This window comes from Phyllostomus discolor, chromosome X (assembly GCF_004126475.2).
Source record: "Phyllostomus discolor isolate MPI-MPIP mPhyDis1 chromosome X, mPhyDis1.pri.v3, whole genome shotgun sequence".
Taxonomy (NCBI): Eukaryota; Metazoa; Chordata; class Mammalia; order Chiroptera; family Phyllostomidae; genus Phyllostomus; species Phyllostomus discolor.
The window spans coordinates 60,278,359-60,296,599 of NC_050198.1; the positions used below are offsets into that span (position 1 = coordinate 60,278,359).

An 18,241-nucleotide genomic window follows, 5' to 3' on the forward strand; every position below is an offset into this window, starting at 1 on the left:
AAAACCTAAATATAAGAGTTAAAACTATAAAACTGTTACACAAAACATAGAAGTAAATCTTCATGATCTAAGGATAGGAAGTGATTTCTTAGCTCTGACATGAAAAAGCAGAAGCAATACACTACCACCTTTTGACCCAGCTATCCCACTTTGGGGAATATAAGGTCTGTCCGGAAAAAGTCCAGCCACCATTACTATAATGAGACCAGTTTGCAAGACACTGATATAACCTGGCAGCCAAGAACAGTAGACTGGAATGCTCATGCGTAAACAATGTCAACCTCACTGAACCAGTCAGTGGGGAGTGTAGACACCGTTGAGTAAGCATATGTACTGAGTGGTATCACATTCAAAATGACTGAGTGAGTAGATCAACTAATTTGCATCAAGTTGTGCGTTAAGCTTGAACATTCCTATGCAGAAACTATTTGGAAGATTCAAAAGGTTTGTGGGGAGACAATGTAATGAATGCAGTCAAGGGGAAGGGGATAAAAGGGGAAGGAAGGGGAAGGGTCTAGTCAAGGAACATGTATAAAGGCCCCATGGACATGGAAAACATGGTGGGGATTCACTATGGACGGCGGGGAGTGGGTGGGGCAGGGGAGAACAACGGGGGAAAAGTGGGACAACTGTAACTGAACAACAATAAAATAAAATAAAATTATATTAAATTTAAAAAGAGTGGTACAAATGCTTCAAAGATGGTCAAGAATCTGTTAAAGGTGGTCCACATTCTGGAAGGCCTGCAGAGGTTTTTAGCGAAGTATCAAATCACCAAGCTGACTCAGCCTCCCTAGAGCCCAGATTTGACACCCTGCAACTTCTGGCTTTTCCCAAAACTAAGATCATCTTTGAAAGGGAAGAGATTTCAGACTGTCAAGGAGATTCAGAAAAATATAATGGGGCGCTGATGGCAATTTCAATAAAGTATTTTTCAGAGTGTTTTGAACAGTGGAAGAGACACTGGGAGAGCTGTGTGAGGTCCCAAAGTACCTACTTTCAAGGGGACTGAGGCATCACTGTCCTAAGTACAGTGTTTCTTGTATTTTCTTCAATAAATATCTGTTTCTTATGACATGGCTGGATACTTTCTAGACAGACCTCATATATCCGAAGTAACACAAAACACTAATTTGAAAGAAAATAAGCACCCCTATATTCAGTGCAGTATATTTACAATTGCCAAGATATGGAAAAATTCCACATCTCCATCAGTAAATGAGTATATAAAATAACTATGGGACATTTACACAATGGAATATTACTCAGCTGTGAGAAAAGAAGAAAATTTTACCCTTTGTGACAGCATGGATGGACCTGAAGAACATTATGCCAAGTGAAATAAGCCAGTCAGAGAAGGGCAAATACCATATGATTTCACTCATATATGGAATCTAATGAAAAAACTGAACAAAGAAAACAGACAGGCTCACAGATGGAAAGCAGGATGACAGCTAATGCAGAGAGGAGAAGGGGGAGGTAGAAGAATTGAGCAAAAAAGGAAAAAAGACTCAAGGATATGGACAACAGTGTGGTGACTGTTGATGGGAGGAGGGTAAGAAACTAAATGACAATGGAAAAAGTATAATAAAATAAAACGAAAAGTAGGCCTGGCTGGTGTGGCTTAGTGGATTGACCAACAGCCTGAGAACCAAAGGGTCACTGGTTCAATTCCCAGTTAGAGAACATGGCTGGGTTGCAGGCCAGGTCCCCAGTGGGGACCACATAAGAGGCAACAACACATTGATGTTTTTCTCCCTTTCTTTCTCCCCCCATCCCCTCTGTCTAAAAATGAATAAAATCTCTAAAAAGTAAAACAAAAAGTAAATTAAGAAAATGATACCATTTACAATAGTTTTTAAAAGAATGAAATCTTTAGGAATAAACTCAACCAAGGACATGAAAGACTTGCACACTGAAAACTATAAAATACTGATAAAAATTATAGTATATAAAAATAAGTGAAAAGACATCTCATGTTCATAGGTCAAAAAATTAATATTGCTAAAATGGTCATACTAGCCAAAGCTATGCACAGATTCAATGTAATTTCTATCAAAATCCCAATGGCATTCTTTACAGAAACAGAAAAAAAATCATAAAAGTTGGATATAACCACAAAACACCCCAAATAATCAAAGCAATTGTGAGCAAGGAGAAAGCTGGAGGCATCATAACTTCCTCATTTGAAAATAGATAACAAAGCCACAGTAATCAAAAGCAGTATAAACCCATGGAACAAAATACACAGCTCAGAAATATACCCCTGCATAGGTGGTCAACTGATTCTGACCAGGGTGCCCAGAACACAGAATTACAAAAGTAGTCTCTTCAATAAAAGGTGATGAGAAAACTGGGTATGCACATGCAAAAGAATGAAATTGAACCCGTAACTTACAACACTCACAAAAATCAACTTGAAATGGGTTAAAGACTTAAACATAAGACCTAAAATCATAGAATTCCTACAAGAAAACATAAAAAAGCCTTCTGGATATTGACCATGGCAATGTTTTCTTGGATGGGAGTCCAAACGCACAGACAACAACAGCAAAAATTTACAAGAAGGATACCATCAAACTAAAAAGATTTTGCACAGCAAAGGAAAAAAATCAAAATAAAAAGGCAGACATACTGAATGAGAAAAAGTATTTGCAAACCATATACCTGATAAAGAGCTAATACTCAGAATAAATAAGGAACTCCTACACCTCAACAGTAAAAAATAAAACAAAGAAAATGATGATGATTTAAAAATGGGCAAGGGAGATAGAGACATTTCTCCAAAGACATACAAATGGCCAACAGATATATGAAAAGACAGTAAACTTCACTAAATCTAATCATCAGAGAAATGCAAATCAAAATTAAGATATCACCTTAAAACTATTAAAATGACTTTTTAAAAGATTTTACTTTACTTTTCGAGAGAGAGGAAGGGAGGGATAAAGAAAGGGAGAGAAACATCAATGTGTGGTTGCCTCTCATGTGCCCCCCACAGCAGACCTGGCTCACAACTCAGGCATGTGCCCTAACTGGGAACTGAACTGGCAACCTTTTGCTTCGCAGGCCGGCACTCAATCCACTGAGCCACACCAGCCAGGGCTCTTAAAATGACTTATAAAAAAAATAGCCCTGGATGGGTGGTTCAGTTAGTTGGAGCATGATCCCATACACCAAATGGCCATGAGGTTCTATTCGAGTCAAGGCACGTACCTAGGCTGAGGGTTCAATTCCTGGTCAGGGTGCATACAGGAGGCAACCAATCAATGTTTCCCTCTGGCATCCATGTTTCTCTCTTTTCCCTTCCCCTCTCTCTAAAACTAATAAATATATCCTCAGGTGAGGATGGGGACAGAATGACAGATGGAGAGCATGATGACAGCTAGTAGGGGGAGGGAGTGAAGGGTGAAGGGAGTGAGCAAAAAGGGAAAAGGACTCATGGACATGAACAACACTGTGGTGACTGCTGGGGGGGGGAGGGGTATAAGGGAACTAAAGGGTAATGGAAAGAATACAAAAAAGATTAAATTAAAAAAACTATACACACAACAGGTGTTGGTGAGGATGTAGAGAAAAGGCAACCATTGTAGACTTGTCAGTGGGAATGTAAATTGGTGCAATTGAAAAAAGTGTGGTGGTGCCTCAAAAAATTAAAATAGAACAACCATATGATACAGACTCAAACCCAAAGAAAGTGAAATCAGGATCTTAAGGTATCTGCACTCCAGTATTCACAGACTCCAAAACATGGAAGCAACCTAAATATCCATCAATACATGAATACAGAAAATGTAGTATACACTCACACATATACCTACACTGGAATATTATACAGACTTAAAAAAGAAGGAAATCCTGCCACTTAAAAAGTATATGAATGAACCCAAAGGGAATTATGCTAGGTGAAATAAGCAGAACGTAGAAGGAACTATTCACATGACACTACTTATATCATGAAAATAATCAAGCTCAGAGAAACAGATAATAGAATGGTAGTTGCCAGGCACTGGGAGGAAAAGGAAATGGGGAGGCATTAAAAAAAAAAAAGCACAAGTGATAAAAGAAAAAAATCATAAATTGGAGACCATCAAAATTAAGAATTTAAAAAACTTTAAAATATATTTTTATTAATTATGCTATTACAGCTGATGCATGTTTTTCTCCCCTTTATTCTCCTCCACCCTGCACGCCCCTCCCACCAGCATCCCACCCCTTCTTAGCTCATGTCCATGGGTCATAAATATAAGTTCTTTGGCTTCTCCATTTCCTATAATATTCTTAACCTATCCTTGTCTATTTTGTGCCTACCAATTATGCTTCTTATTCCCTGTACCTTTTCCCACATTCTCCCCCCGCCACATTCCCACTGATAAACCTCCATGTGATCTCCATTTCTGTGATTTTGTTCCTGTTCCAATTTTTGCTTAGTTGCTGGTTTTTTAAATTTAATTTTTTTAGTTTCAGTTGTTGATAGTTATTTGTTGTCATTTTACTGTTCATATTTTTGATCATCTTTTTCTTAGGCAAGTCCCTTTAATACTTCATATAATAAAGGCTTGGTGATGATGAACTCCTTTAACTTGACCTTATCTGGGAAGCACTTTATCTGCCCTTCCATTCTAAATGATAGGTTTGCTGGATACAGTCATCTTTCCTGTAGTTCCTTACATTTCATGACTTTGAATACTTCTATACAACCTCTTGTAGCTTGTAAGGTTTCTTTTGAGAAATCAGCTGACAGTCTTATGGGAACTCCTTTGTAGGTAACTGTCTCCTTTTCTCTTGCTGCTTTTAAGATTCTCTCCTTATCTTTAATATTGGTTAATGGAATTATGATGTGCCTTGGTGTGTGCTTCCTTGTATCCAACTTCTTTGGGACTCTATGGGCTTCCTGGACTTCTTGGAAGTCTATTTCCTTTGTCAGATTGGGGATGTTCTCCTTCATTATTTGGTCAAATAGGTTTTCAATTTCTAGCTCTTTCTCTTCTCCTTCTGGTATCCCTATGATTCGGATGTTGGAATGCTTAAAGTTGCCCCAGAGGTTCTGAAGCCTCTCCTCACATTTTTTCATTCTTTTTTCTTCACTCTGTTGTGGTTGAATGTTTATTTCTTCCTTCTGGTCCAAATCATTGATTTGAGTCCTGGTTTCCTTCCCTTCCCTGGAATCTTCCCTGTTGATTCTCCATATATTTTTCTTTATTTCATTTTGCATAGCCTTTACTTCTTCCTCTACTTTGCGACCATACTCAACCATTTCTGTGAGCAGCCTGATCACCTGTGGTTTGAACTGTGCATCTAATGGTTTGGCTACTTCTTCATTGCTTATTTCTCTTTTGGGGGATTTGATCTGTTCTTTCATTTGGGCCATCTTTTTTTTTTGTTGTGGCAAGCCTTTTACATTGTAAGGGGCAGAGCCTTAGGTATTCAGCAGGGCTGTGCAACCCACATTGCTGCGTTGTAGCGATGTAAGTGGGGAAGGGGTCAGAGAGGAAACAGTGCCATTTGCTCAGCTCTCAGTCAGCTTTCAGTCACTTTCCCCGCTACCAACAAGCAAATCAGGCCCTCCTGGTGCTTATTCCCAGGTGGATGGATTGTGTATGTTCCATTACCCCATGGGTCTCCCCAGTGAACTCTCCTGTGAGGTAGGGAATTTCTCATACCACTGCCAACACCCACACAGGTTTTTATAGCTAGAGGTTTTGGGGCTTTATTTCCCCACACTGGAACCCTGGGTTGTGTGGTCTGTCTTCACTCCCCAGTTGTTCCTCCCAGTTTATCCGCATGCAAAGGGTGGACCTCCCAGTCCACCAGCCATGGCCTTGCCACGCATCCTCACCAATCCAGCTACCCATCTCCACCCCTCCTACCAGTCAGAATGAATGTTTCTTCTTTAACTCCTTGGTTGTCAGACTTCCATACAGTTTGATCTTCTGGCAGTTCTGGTTACTTTTTGTTTTTAAATTTGATGTCCTTCTTTTGGTTGTGCAAGGAGGCTAAGTATATCTACCTGTGCCTCCATCTTGGCTGGAAGTCTAAAACTAAGAATTTTTATCATTCAAAAGATACCAACAGTATCAAAAAGAACCCACAGAATAGGAGAAAACTTGCAAATCACATAGCTGATACGTGTACTGAATCTAGAATATGCAAATGACTTTTATAAGTCAATAACAATATGCCAAATAACCTAAATAAAAATGGATATAGCATCTGAATAAACATTTCTCCAAAGAAAATGAAGAAATGGTCAGTAAGCACATGAAAAATGCTTAACATCAACAGCTAACAGGGAAATGCAAATCAAAATCACAATGAGATACCAGTTCACACCCTCTAGGATGGTCAGAATAAAAAAAACATAATAACATTATTGGGAACCACCCTGCCTGGTTTTACAAGCTGTAATCACCTCCCCTCCATGGCTAAGGCTGAGTGAGTGACCTTCTGGACCATAAGCCACTAAGGAGATAAAACTTATCTCCCTGGCAGAAGTGCTGATTCTGCTCCTTTTTCTTCACCCTGCCTGGCCCCTAATGCTTGATTGGTTAGCCAATGAAGGGTAAGATTCCCCAAAGGGGAATGACCTAAGATAGGCACGATCACGGGGAGGTCCTAGGGAAGGACTTGGGGGGCTACAGCAAAAGGAGGTGATGGACCCTCGCCTCTTGGCTTTGACTTAGCCTGAGTCCTCACCTATCTTCAGAAGTCTCCTAATCTCTTGGCTGCCTTATTTCCCCTGCCTGACTTAAGCCTGAAACAATGCCTTATGCCTGAAACAAATGCCAGTGGTGGGTGGAGCCCTGTGCTGGAAAGGTCTGGTTCCTTAGGGCGATCAGGCCTAAGAAAGAATATGTAAAATCTTGTGAAATGTGCATTGTTTAGAATGCTCTCAATTAAATGATAAGGGTCCAAGCAAGAAGTGAGTTTGTTCCTCAAAGTTTTATGGCTCTTTAGCTATCTGACCCTGACTCAAAATAGGCCCTCAGAGTTCTTTGTATGTTATCTATTGTTTGATCCATATTTCCTGATAATGATTAATGAGCTTTGATTAATTAATCAATTAACGATTAATGATTAATGAGCTGTATTCCTGTGCAAAAGGAACCCAATAAAAGCCCATTGAGGAAAAGGTTCTTGGCCCTTCTCCTTTGAGAGGTCAGCCACCTTTCCTCCCCAAGCAGATCTTGTCTTGGTAGACTTATTCTCATCCATGGTGACCAGGGGGGCCCTGCGGGTGGAGCCCCCCACAACAAATATTGGAGACGATATGGAGAAAATGAAACCTTAGCGCAGTGCTAATTAGAAGTGTAGAATGGTGCATCTACTTTGGAAACAGTCTCAAAGTTACTCCAAAAGTTAAACACAGAGATACTATATAATGCAACATTCACACTCCTGAGTGCATATAGAAAAGAAAACATTGGTCCACATAAAATAATGTGCACAAATCTTTATAGAAAAATCACTTGTAATAGCCAAAAGTAGAAATAACCTAAATTTCCAACTGATGAATGGATAAGCAAATGTAGAATATCAGCACAAAGAAATATTTGGAACTAACGAAGTACTGATACACTATAACACAGATGAATTCTGAAAACATTGTGCCAAATGAAATAAACCAGCCATAAAAAAATATTGTATGAGTTCATTTTTATCAGCTTCCGATATAAGCAAAATCACATAGATATAAAGGAGATACTGCTTGCCTAGGACTGGTAGATGGGGAGACTAGGGCATGATGGGGTTTCTCTTGGGGACAATGCAAATATTCTAAAACACTGGTAATTGATACATAGCTCTACTAAAAGTAAGTGAACTTTAAATGAGTAGATTTCATGGTATTTTAATTATATATCTTAAGACAGTTGTTTAAAAAGGAAAAAGACATGGAGCAAAAAAGGAAAAAAAAGTAACTCATGAACATGGATAACAGTGTGGTAATTGCAGGGGGAGTGGAGGTAGAAGGAGGTATGGGGGAATTAATGGTACTAGAAAAATATACAATAAAAGTAATGTAAATGAAAAAATAAATTTAAAAAAAGAGAAAATTTTTCATTTTAAATTTGATTTTATTCATTTATTTTCAGAGAGATGGGGAGAGAGGGAGAAAGAGGTGGAGAGAAACATTGATGTGATTGGTTTCTTCTCACTTGCCTCTAAGTGAGGACTTGGCCCCCAATCCAGGCAATGTGCCCTGACCAGGAACTGAAGGGGCGACTTTTTGGTTCACAGGCTAGCACTCAATCCACTGAGCCACACTAGCCAAGGCAAAAAAAATTTGCAAGTGCCCATATCATGTAGAGGTATATAATGGAGCATTTACAGTAAAATTCTTTAACATTGGATATTTGCTTCAAAGTAATTGGATGTTGGAGAGTATAAAACTGGGTGGGAGTAGAGACGAAACTGGAAGATGGGTACATGGGAGTTCATTATATTATTTTCTCCACTTTTGTATGTTTGAAATTCACAGAATTTTAAAAAAATTGTAAAAAAAGAAATAGAGATAAGACAATGTAAGGAATGCCAAAATCTATGGTTAGGTAAACGAAAATGTAGAAGATGGAACCCAGAGGGGTAAACCTAATACTCAAAGTCACTGTTGGCCTAAGGGCATTTGTCAATCTGGAGTAATCAGCTGCAAAGTGAGCTGCACTTCTACAGCCTTGAAGGACTAAGGTTACTAAAGTCAAGGCACAGAGTTTGCCAAAAGTGGGAACTCATATCAAGCAACCCCCACTTTGAACTAGTAATGCAAAGTCCAATGCCTTCAAGGTAAGAGTTCATTTGCAGTCTGCCTGAGATATGGGGAATCTTGGGCATAGAACTTGGATGAGACTAGTCCCAGAAGAAGAGTACCCTCAGGTACCTGTGAAAAACAAATAAAAGTTATCTCTGCAGGAAGATATCATTCTAATCTCTAATTCCTTGTACAAAAATACCCCAGGTATCCAGCACATGGTCAAATAAACCAGACACACAAAGAAATTAAGCAACATGATGAAGATGCAACAGAAAAAGGAGGTGACACAGACAGATACACAAAAACTTCAAATATTGGATCATCAGACAGATTATAAAACAATGTTTGCTGAATGTAACACCTGAAACTAGTACAAAATAATATTGGAGAGAGCCCAGAAATAAACCATGTCTCTATCGTCAGTTAATATTTGAAAAAGGGGGCAGAAGCATAAAATGGAGTAAAAATAGCCCCTCCAACAAATGGTGTTGGAAGGTCTGGAATTGTACATGCAAAAAATATGAAACTATACCACCAACTTACACCATACAAAAAAATAAACTCAAAATGGATAAAAGACTTAAATAGAAGTTGCAACACCATAAAAGTCCCAGAGGAAAACATAGGCAGTAAAATTTCAGATATCCCAGACAGCAATATTTTCACCTACGGCAACAGATATAAAGGAAAGAGTAAACGAATGGGACTACATCAAACTAAAAAGCTTCTACATGACTAAAGAAAACATCAACAAAATGGAAAGGGAACCAATCATATGGGAAAACATATTTGCTAATGATACCTCAGACAAGGGTTTGATCCCCAAAATATATAAAGAACACATGACTCCACCCCAGGAAAACAAGCAATCCAGTTAAAAAATGGGTAAGACCTGAACAGACACTTTCCCAAGGAGGACACACAGAGGGCCCATAGGCATATAAAAGGATGCTCAGGGTCCTGGCTGGCATAGCTCAGTGGATTGAGCGCGGGCTGTGAACCAAAGTGTCTCAGGTTCGATTCCCAGTCAGGGTACATGCCTGGGTTGCAGGCCATGACCCCCAGCAACTGCACATTGATGTTTCTCTCTCTCTCTCTCTTTCTCCCTCCCTTCCCTCTCTAAAAAGTAAATAAATAAAATCTTAAAAAAAGAAAGGATGCTCAGCATCACTAGCCATCAGAAAGATGCAAATTAAAACCATAATGAGATACAATTTCATACGAGTCAGAATGGCTATCATTAATAAATCAACAAACAAGGGCTGGCAAGGTTGTGGATAAAAGGGAACCACAGTACACTGTTGGTGGGAATGCAGACTGATATAGCTACTGTGGAAACTATGGAATTTCCTCAAAAAACTAAAAATGGAACTGCCTTTTGATCCAGGGATCCCACTGGTGGGATTGCACCCTAAGAATCCTAATCAATTCAGAAGAACCTATGCACCCCAATGTTCATAGCAGCACAATGTACAATAGCTAAGTGTTGGAAACAGCCTAAGTGCCCATCAGTAAATGAGTGGATCAAAAAACTATGGTACATTTATACAATGGAATACTATGCAGCGGAAAGAAAGGAGCTCCTAGCCTTTGTGAGACCATGGATGGAACTGGAGAGCATTACGCTAAGTGAAATAAGCCAGGCGGTGAAAGACAAGTACCATATGATCTCACCTTTAAGTGGAACCTAACCAATAAAACAAACAAGCAGGCAAAATAGAAGCAGAGACTTGGAAATAAAGAACAAAGTGACAGTGACCAGAGGGGTTGGGGGAGGGTTATACTGGGAGGAAAAGGGGAAGGGGCAAGAAAAGGAACATGAATAGAAAACTCATGGGCATGGACAATGGGAGGGGACTGACTGTGGGAGTGGGGGGGATGGGGTAGAGCTCGGCAATGGGGAAAAATGTGGGACAACTGTAACTGAACAACAACGACAAAAAGTATACTTTGAAAAGGCACCCTAGGTAATCCTGCCACTCAGGGTAAAATACCTGCTCAAGGCCTGTAATTCTACTTAAGTTCCTCCAACATGGCAATTTCTAACAAGCATTCCAGGGTTCACAGCACACATCCAGGCTACCACCTGTTTTTGTAAATAAACTTTATTGGAACACAACTATGTTCATTTGTTTACCCATTATCTATGGATGCTTTCATGTTACAATGGCAAGGTTGAATATTCTTGACAGAGATCACACAGCCTGCAAAGCCTAAAATATATACAATCTGGCCCTCTATGGAAGAAGCTTGCTGTCTCCTCCTCTATCTGCACTTTACCTCAAATACCACTTCTTTCTTGGCAAGCTCGTGCTCATCCTTCAAAATTCCAATTAGCCCTGGCTGGTGTGGCTCAATGGATTGAGCGCCAGCCCGAGAACCAAAAGGTCACTGGTTTGATTCCCAGTCGGGGCACATGCCTGAGTTGTGGGCTGGTTGCCCAGTGAGGGGTGCACGAGAGGCAGCTACACATGTTTATCTTCCCCTCTTTCTCCCTCTCTTCCCCTCTCTGTAAAAAATAAATAAATAAAATCTTTTTAAAAATGTCAATAATGTCAAGGTCAGAAAAGCCCTGATTTAAGGGAATTGATTTTGACCTGGAATATCTAATTCAGTGTCAGAGAACAAATGAGTTAGAAAGGACAAACAAATAAACACACTCCAATTAGCATCACTTCTGTAATGCCTGAACTGGGCTAGCACCCTTGTAAATTTTTTATCATCTTCAATACTTTCTCCATATTACCCATCATTTTTTATTCTAAGATGTCTGTTTAATGACTGTCCCTCCACTGGGCTGGAAGCTCTATGAAGGCAACAACAGATTTATCTTGTTCTCCAAAATGCCTGGTTCATCGCGTGCATACGCACATGTCAATATTTATTCAATGAATATCTCTCCCATTCTGTATATTGTCCCCCATTTTATGAGATTTCTCAATGTGCCAGTCTATTAAGGGAATCTAAATCCAGAATCTGTGAGTGTATTTGGAATCCCATCTTATTGTGTCATCCACACATTGGATATGAACACTGTTTGAATTCTTCATAAGTCAATTCTGAAACAACACTAAGATAATACTAAAAATGATTGGGCTGATGATAAAGTCCTAAGAACCTCACACAAACCTGCCTGCATATTGATATCAATCCATTAAATCAGTAGTCTTTGATTAACACTCCAACTCTAATTATGACATTATCTACCCTACATTTTCCATCTTGTCTAAATGGATTTTATAACAGCTTATACTTCTCTGCAGCCTTTTCTTACCTGGTACCACCTCTACACAAGCACAAATGAACTAATAATCACTCCCCCATCTTTCTCACAACTGTACCTTTCTTCACTTTCCATACTGTAATGCAGTAATATTTATAAGTCGGTCCCTGCTCTTGGAGCTTTTGGAGGATAGAGGTTTATTTAACCTTGAATCCTGAGCTTACCACAATGCCCAAAATTTAGCTGGAACTAAAAAAGGAATGACTAAACACATTTTGCAATTCAAACACACTAAAATTAAGGCATTTTCTATTTCTGCCATCATAGTATTCCTATACAAAATATAAACATCTTTGAACTATTCTTACCTTTAGCAAAAAGGAAATAGCATAACTCAACAGAGCAGGGTGATGGACTAAATTTAAACTGGTTTTATACTTTGCAACTCCAATTTTTTTAAAGACTTCTGGGTCGAAATATGATCCTTTCTGAAAGGGTTTGGATGTCCATAGGCAACCAACCATGGCTGTCAAATAGTGATTATATTCTTGATAGGTCTTGCTGCTGAATATAAACTCTGATTTTATCTATTGGGAAAGAGAAAAAATGTCATCATCACTTATTCTCCCTTCCCTTCTTATTCCCCAAAGATCACATATATCTACACTCAATTTTTAAACAATGGTGACAACACAGGTTTATCATCCATACCTTTAGTACCAACTCATTTTTCTTTGCAGCTGTCAAATTATTACGGTATCTAAAAGGGTGAACAAAAAGAATGAAATGTTTAATATTAAAAGTCTTTGAAATGTAAACATAAACAAAAGTATACATTTTTTAAATATGTACATGTGCACATACACAAATATCCAGCTGTCTAGTTAAGGCTGTAAATCTTTTATGATACATTCTCCTCAAGAAATAAAAACCATTAGAGGCTCAAATAATGAGTTGTATATTTAAGATATGCACTTTGAATGTATGTAAATTATACTTCAATAAAAAAGGAAAAATGCCAAGAGTCTATACTTAAGGACTAAAAAGAGTAATTTCAGTCCATAAGTTAAAGAAATAAGACTTACAGTTTCATATAATTGGCAACATATCCCTTAATCTCCCAGAAAATGTTCTTTTCACCAGAAAAGCTATGTAGATCTAAACCACATGTCAGCAAATGACTAATTTTTCTTTAAGACATAGTGATGAGAATTAACAATGGTGAGTGCAGCAGTACCATTGCACAAAAGATCCTTAACTAAAAACTTTTAATCTATGTGCCCCATAGTGACATTAAAAAAAAAAAAACATAGTTAAAATAGCCTTACACTGGAAGGTCATTCCCAAAAGAAAGCCGTGTTTCCTATTTGATAGTCCCTACCAGGAAAAATGGATAATAATTTTATTGTGTTTAATACTTTATTGCATTACATGCAATAAATTTATTGTGTATTTACAAATTATAATTAATTGTATAGTTGAAAAATAAAGATAAAATTATAATGTACTAATTCACAAAATGGTAAAAAGGCTTTGTACCTGTGCATAATGTAACAGAGCTGGTTCAGGATACTCGAATCCACACTGAGGAGTGCAAGATAGAAGATTCCAGGAGGAAACAACACCACTAATGGAAGGTTATAATTTATATATATGTCACACACCTTTTGGAGAGAATATAACATCAGTATACAGATTATTCCTCAAAAGCTCCAAACAAGTTTACTAAAAGAATCATCAGTAGAGAATAAGCATGAATATAACAACAAGTTGGGGTGTGCCTGACTGATTTCATCAATAGAATAGGTAGCCACAAGCCTGATTAAAAATGTATCTCAGGCCCTGGCTGGCATAGCTCAGTGGATTGAGTGTGGCCTGGGAACCAAAGTGTCGCAGGTTCGATTCCCAGTCAGGGTACATGCCTGGGTTGCAGGCCATGATGACCCCCAGCAACTGCACATTGATGTTTCTCTCTCTCTCTCTGTCTCCCTCCCTTCCCTCTCTAAAAATAAATAAATAAAATCTTTAAAAAATGTATCTCACCAAATATCAACCTTATGATAGTGGATTATTTTTAGATCATTAAGTTTTTTTTTCCTGGGGGGAGATCTTAAAAGTTGGGGAAAAACAGAGCATTTCTTTAAGTTCCATAAATATTGATTTATCCTATTAGGTAGCTGTCAACCTGGAAAACAAAAGAGCATGCCAGAAGCCAGGAAAACAGATTAGTGGCTACTTCCTGGATATTAGTTCTGTCCAGGCTGAATACTATAGAACAGAAGAGCACCAGAATAATAAGTACTGGGAGGAAAAACACAGTTGAAAGGTGGGAGCTGAAGAAACAAGAAGGTACTTGTGACCTTTTCCAGGGGATGGGGACATATAAAGGATGAGCAAAAAGTGATGCTAGAGACAGACTTCTGTCTAAGACCAGCATTATTCAGGAAAATGTCTATTGAAGTGGTACCTGGAATTTTTTTAAAAAAATTTGTTTTCCTACTAGGTTTTATGAAAGTCACTTATTCAGGTGAGAATATAATCATTAACTTTAAAACATGCAGCTTTTTTAACTATGCTAATGTCATAGCCCAAGTTAAGGATTGTAAATAAAAATAATTAAATATTATTTCATGTGGGATCTTTTTTTTTAGATTTTATTTATCCATTTTTAGAGAGGGAAGGGAGGGAGATAGAGAGAGAGAGAGAAACATGAATGTGCGGTTGCTGGGGGTTATGGCCTGCAACCCAGGCATGTACCCTGGCTGGGAATCGAACCTGCAACACTTTGGTTCGCAGCCCGCGCTCAATCCACTGAGCTATGCCAGCCAGGGCTTGTAAATAAAATTTGAAATAACAGACAAGTGAAGCAGAAAGCCATCACAAAAATCTAAAGAGGGTAAATGGGATATACCCACCTTCTCATAGAAATCCAAAACAAAGTGCAGCAAGAAAGTACTGTTGCTTTCCAAGCGCAATGCATTAGTGGACAGCCACCCTACATAGTGAATTAGTTCAAACACAGACTTCATGGATCCACTGAGAGTTGTCTCTCTGCAATAAAAAATCATCACAATCAGAGCCATATTCGCAAAATTCCTAACAATTTCCAAGGCAAAGCTGAATAATATATAACAAAAAGCTGTTAGATATTTCAGAAAATGATCAGTGTTTCAATATATAATTCACTTTTAAATCACAGAGATTAATCACAAAACCACACAGCCTTCTAGGGAACCATTAAGATTAATTCACAGAACATCCTCAGCAATCAATCTAGTAAATACCAGAGAGATAAAGGATTAAGCTCCAGAGAGACTTTGCATAATATTAGATAACAACCAAAGTAGTTAGTATATATTGTCCAGCAACCATTGCTGTCAGCAAATTAGTTACGAAGTACACAAATCAGAACTCAGTTTTGCCTGAATTCCTGACCTGAAATGCTGCTAAAAATATTTTTATTTTAATTTAACTGGAATCCAATTCATTCCTAAAACTGAATTGATAATTTTTTTGGCATTTTTCATTGTTTTAGTAAAAGCCATTTTTGTATATTTTATATTTTTTCCAAATCATTGGACTGTGTCTCCTTAAATCATGGGTGTAACTGCTCAATTTATCCATCTAATCATCCCTGTCCTTAAATCCACTGTTGAGTGGGTTAGGAAAAAACCTAGAAATGTGATTTCACAACTTTACACCCTGATCTAGGTAGCCAACAACAGTTATGCAGCTAGAAAAAGGAATAGTATATTATCTTAGAGTTTGAAAGATGATAATGACTTTACCATTTCCCACCACTATGATCCTCAGTGCCAGAGAGAGCAGGGAAAGGCTAGGAGATCTTTCAAATAAGCAGGCATCCATATAGTCAACCAGGCATTTGCAAAACTGTATCTTAACTATGAATTTTGGCAACAGTTGGTGAATGCAACTGAAATAATTTGAACAATGAAGATTGCTTAGAAAAACACAGGACACTGCTGGCATTTCAGATGAAACAATTTGATGTTTAGGACTGCCTCCTACTCCCCACCCACTGCAGCATGTTTAATATCTCTTGCTCCTATCTACTAATAATGGGAGCACTCTCATCCCAGTCACTGTGTCAACCAAAAATGTGTCCCCCCAGCCAGAACTACTGCTGAGAATGGTTTCCTACCTTTTGTTCCTTGTGATTTACAAGTACAATTTACTCCCTTTTTGACAGTCATGTCATATGGTCATATGGTAGAGATATTTCATTACATCAATATTCCCAAAATAGAAGGAATTACCGAGAACTTATAAGAGCTATATTATACAATGACAAGTAGTATTATAACAAGCAAAGTTACTTACATTTATGACCATTTACTTGTTTTAAAAATTTTGGAAAGCAGAGCTCTTTTTTAAACGCCCTCCCAAAATGTACAACACTAATGAAAAAAGGATCCAAGGCCCTGGCTGGTGTGGCTCAGTGGATTGAGCACCAGCCTGTGAACCAAAGGGTTGCTGGTTCGATTCCTAGTCAGGGCACATGCCTGGGTTGCAAGCCAGGTCCCCAGTAAAGAACGTGCAAGAGGCAACCACACACTGATGTTTCTGCTTTAAAAAAAAAAAAAAAAGAAGGATCCTAGGGTTTTTGAAAAGAAAATACAGAAATTGTAAAGCACTTATATCAGGGTGCCCTAATGCTTACCTTGCAAGTTGGCCAAAGATTACAGAATCGAAGTGTTCAAAAAGGTTAAGCATTTAAATGAAATTTCTTTATGATAATGATTCTCAAACTTTAGCTTGCACCAAAATTATGGAAACATTTATTAACACACAGATTACTGGGCCCTCCCACCAGAGCCTGAGAATTTGAATTTCTAACAAGTTCCCAAGTGACACTGATGTGCTGGTCCACAGACTACACTTTGAGAAGCACAGCTTCTTGTAAAGCACAACTTTACAAAATGCTTTCACTACCCACAAATGCTCCATTTCCTTCTAAAAGTGATACATGATATACAGAAGTATTGTAGTAATGAATATGAAGAATTAAAAACAATTTCCCAAGCTACTCCCAAGAAGCTTCCATTCTCCATTCTCATATCAATAGGTCTGGGATATTCTCTGTTAACCAAGCTAACTACCAGCTATTTACAATTGAAGCTATGGGCCCTTATTTAATAAAGAATGTGATAGATAATGTAGGGAATTTAACATTGATTAGATATTTGAAGATATTCAGAACTATTAATTTCTTAGGTGTTATACTGGTATCATTTTTCAACAGTTGAAATGATGTCTGAGTTTTGCTTTAAAAAATCTAACATGGAGGAGGAGGTGAGAGGTGTTACAGATAAAAAAAAAGTTAACCATGTGTTGATAACTGTTGAAGCTGGATGATGAGCACATAGGAGTAATATCATACTATTTTCTTTAATACAAAGTTTTTAAAACAGTCATGTGGCTGATATCAGAATATAGGAGAAGCTAAAGATTTTAGACATAGTATAAACAACCTAATTAGGCAATTCCTTGAAGTTCAGTCTTTTACTTCCACTTTGAGGGCAAAGCACACAGTGTTAATAATAATCAACATAATGAAACATTCAATGCTCTTTTTTATTCCAAAGTGAAAATAAGTTAATGTATATCACCAAAATGCATCAGAGAAACATAAAAAACAAAACTGTACAGCAAAATTACAGGTTTTCCTAGCCAGCATCAAAATTAACTTTACATATATAAGAATACATTTTATAAAGTGAGCTAAACTGAATGGAAACTAAAGTTAAAAGTTCTAATGTCAGCTCTCCACTGTTTTTCTACATTAACTCTTGCTTAGGGTTTGCTTTATGATTTATTATACTTCCTCTCAGGATTGTGAGGAGGAAGAATGAAAAATAACAAAAAAATCTTTCAGAAAAGTAGGACTAAGCATTTACATGAAACAATTGGGTCTCATGCTACACTATTAAACTTTATATGCAAACATTTGTATACAGACCATCTGTTGTAGAGGTTTGTAAGATAACTCACAGAGAATTGTCCATCACATTTTTCATGTGGATGTCCATAGAAAGCCACAAAAGCCAATTCTGCAGTAGCTCTTTAAGGTTCTCAAGAACACTACACTGAGGGGGCAAAACAAAACAAAAACTATTTGTAAAACCATTCAGACATACCATATACCACAGTGTTGAGAATTAACCATCTAAAACAGATACTTAAAAGTGGAAGGGACACAGAGATGACTGCATACAATTCAGAACTCAATACTGCTTCTCAAACCTGAT

At 37.9% G+C, this 18,241-nt stretch overlaps 1 protein-coding gene across 3 annotated transcripts in view; it reads right to left on the reverse strand.

Moving 5' to 3' along the window:
- The window catches only part of CENPI (centromere protein I), a 101,219-nt gene that overhangs the window by 13,574 nt on the left and 69,404 nt on the right, over positions 1 to 18,241 (reverse strand). For all 3 annotated transcript variants that reach the window (XM_028522928.2, XM_036017000.1, XM_036017001.1), the window contains 5 exons: positions 17,985 to 18,079; positions 14,888 to 15,023; positions 13,512 to 13,636; positions 12,684 to 12,732; positions 12,341 to 12,559 (listed from right to left, as the gene is read on the reverse strand). In XM_028522928.2, the coding sequence (XP_028378729.1) occupies positions 12,341 to 12,559; positions 12,684 to 12,732; positions 13,512 to 13,636; positions 14,888 to 15,023; positions 17,985 to 18,079 (624 nt within the window). The remainder of the gene's footprint in view (positions 1 to 12,340; positions 12,560 to 12,683; positions 12,733 to 13,511; positions 13,637 to 14,887; positions 15,024 to 17,984; positions 18,080 to 18,241) is intronic.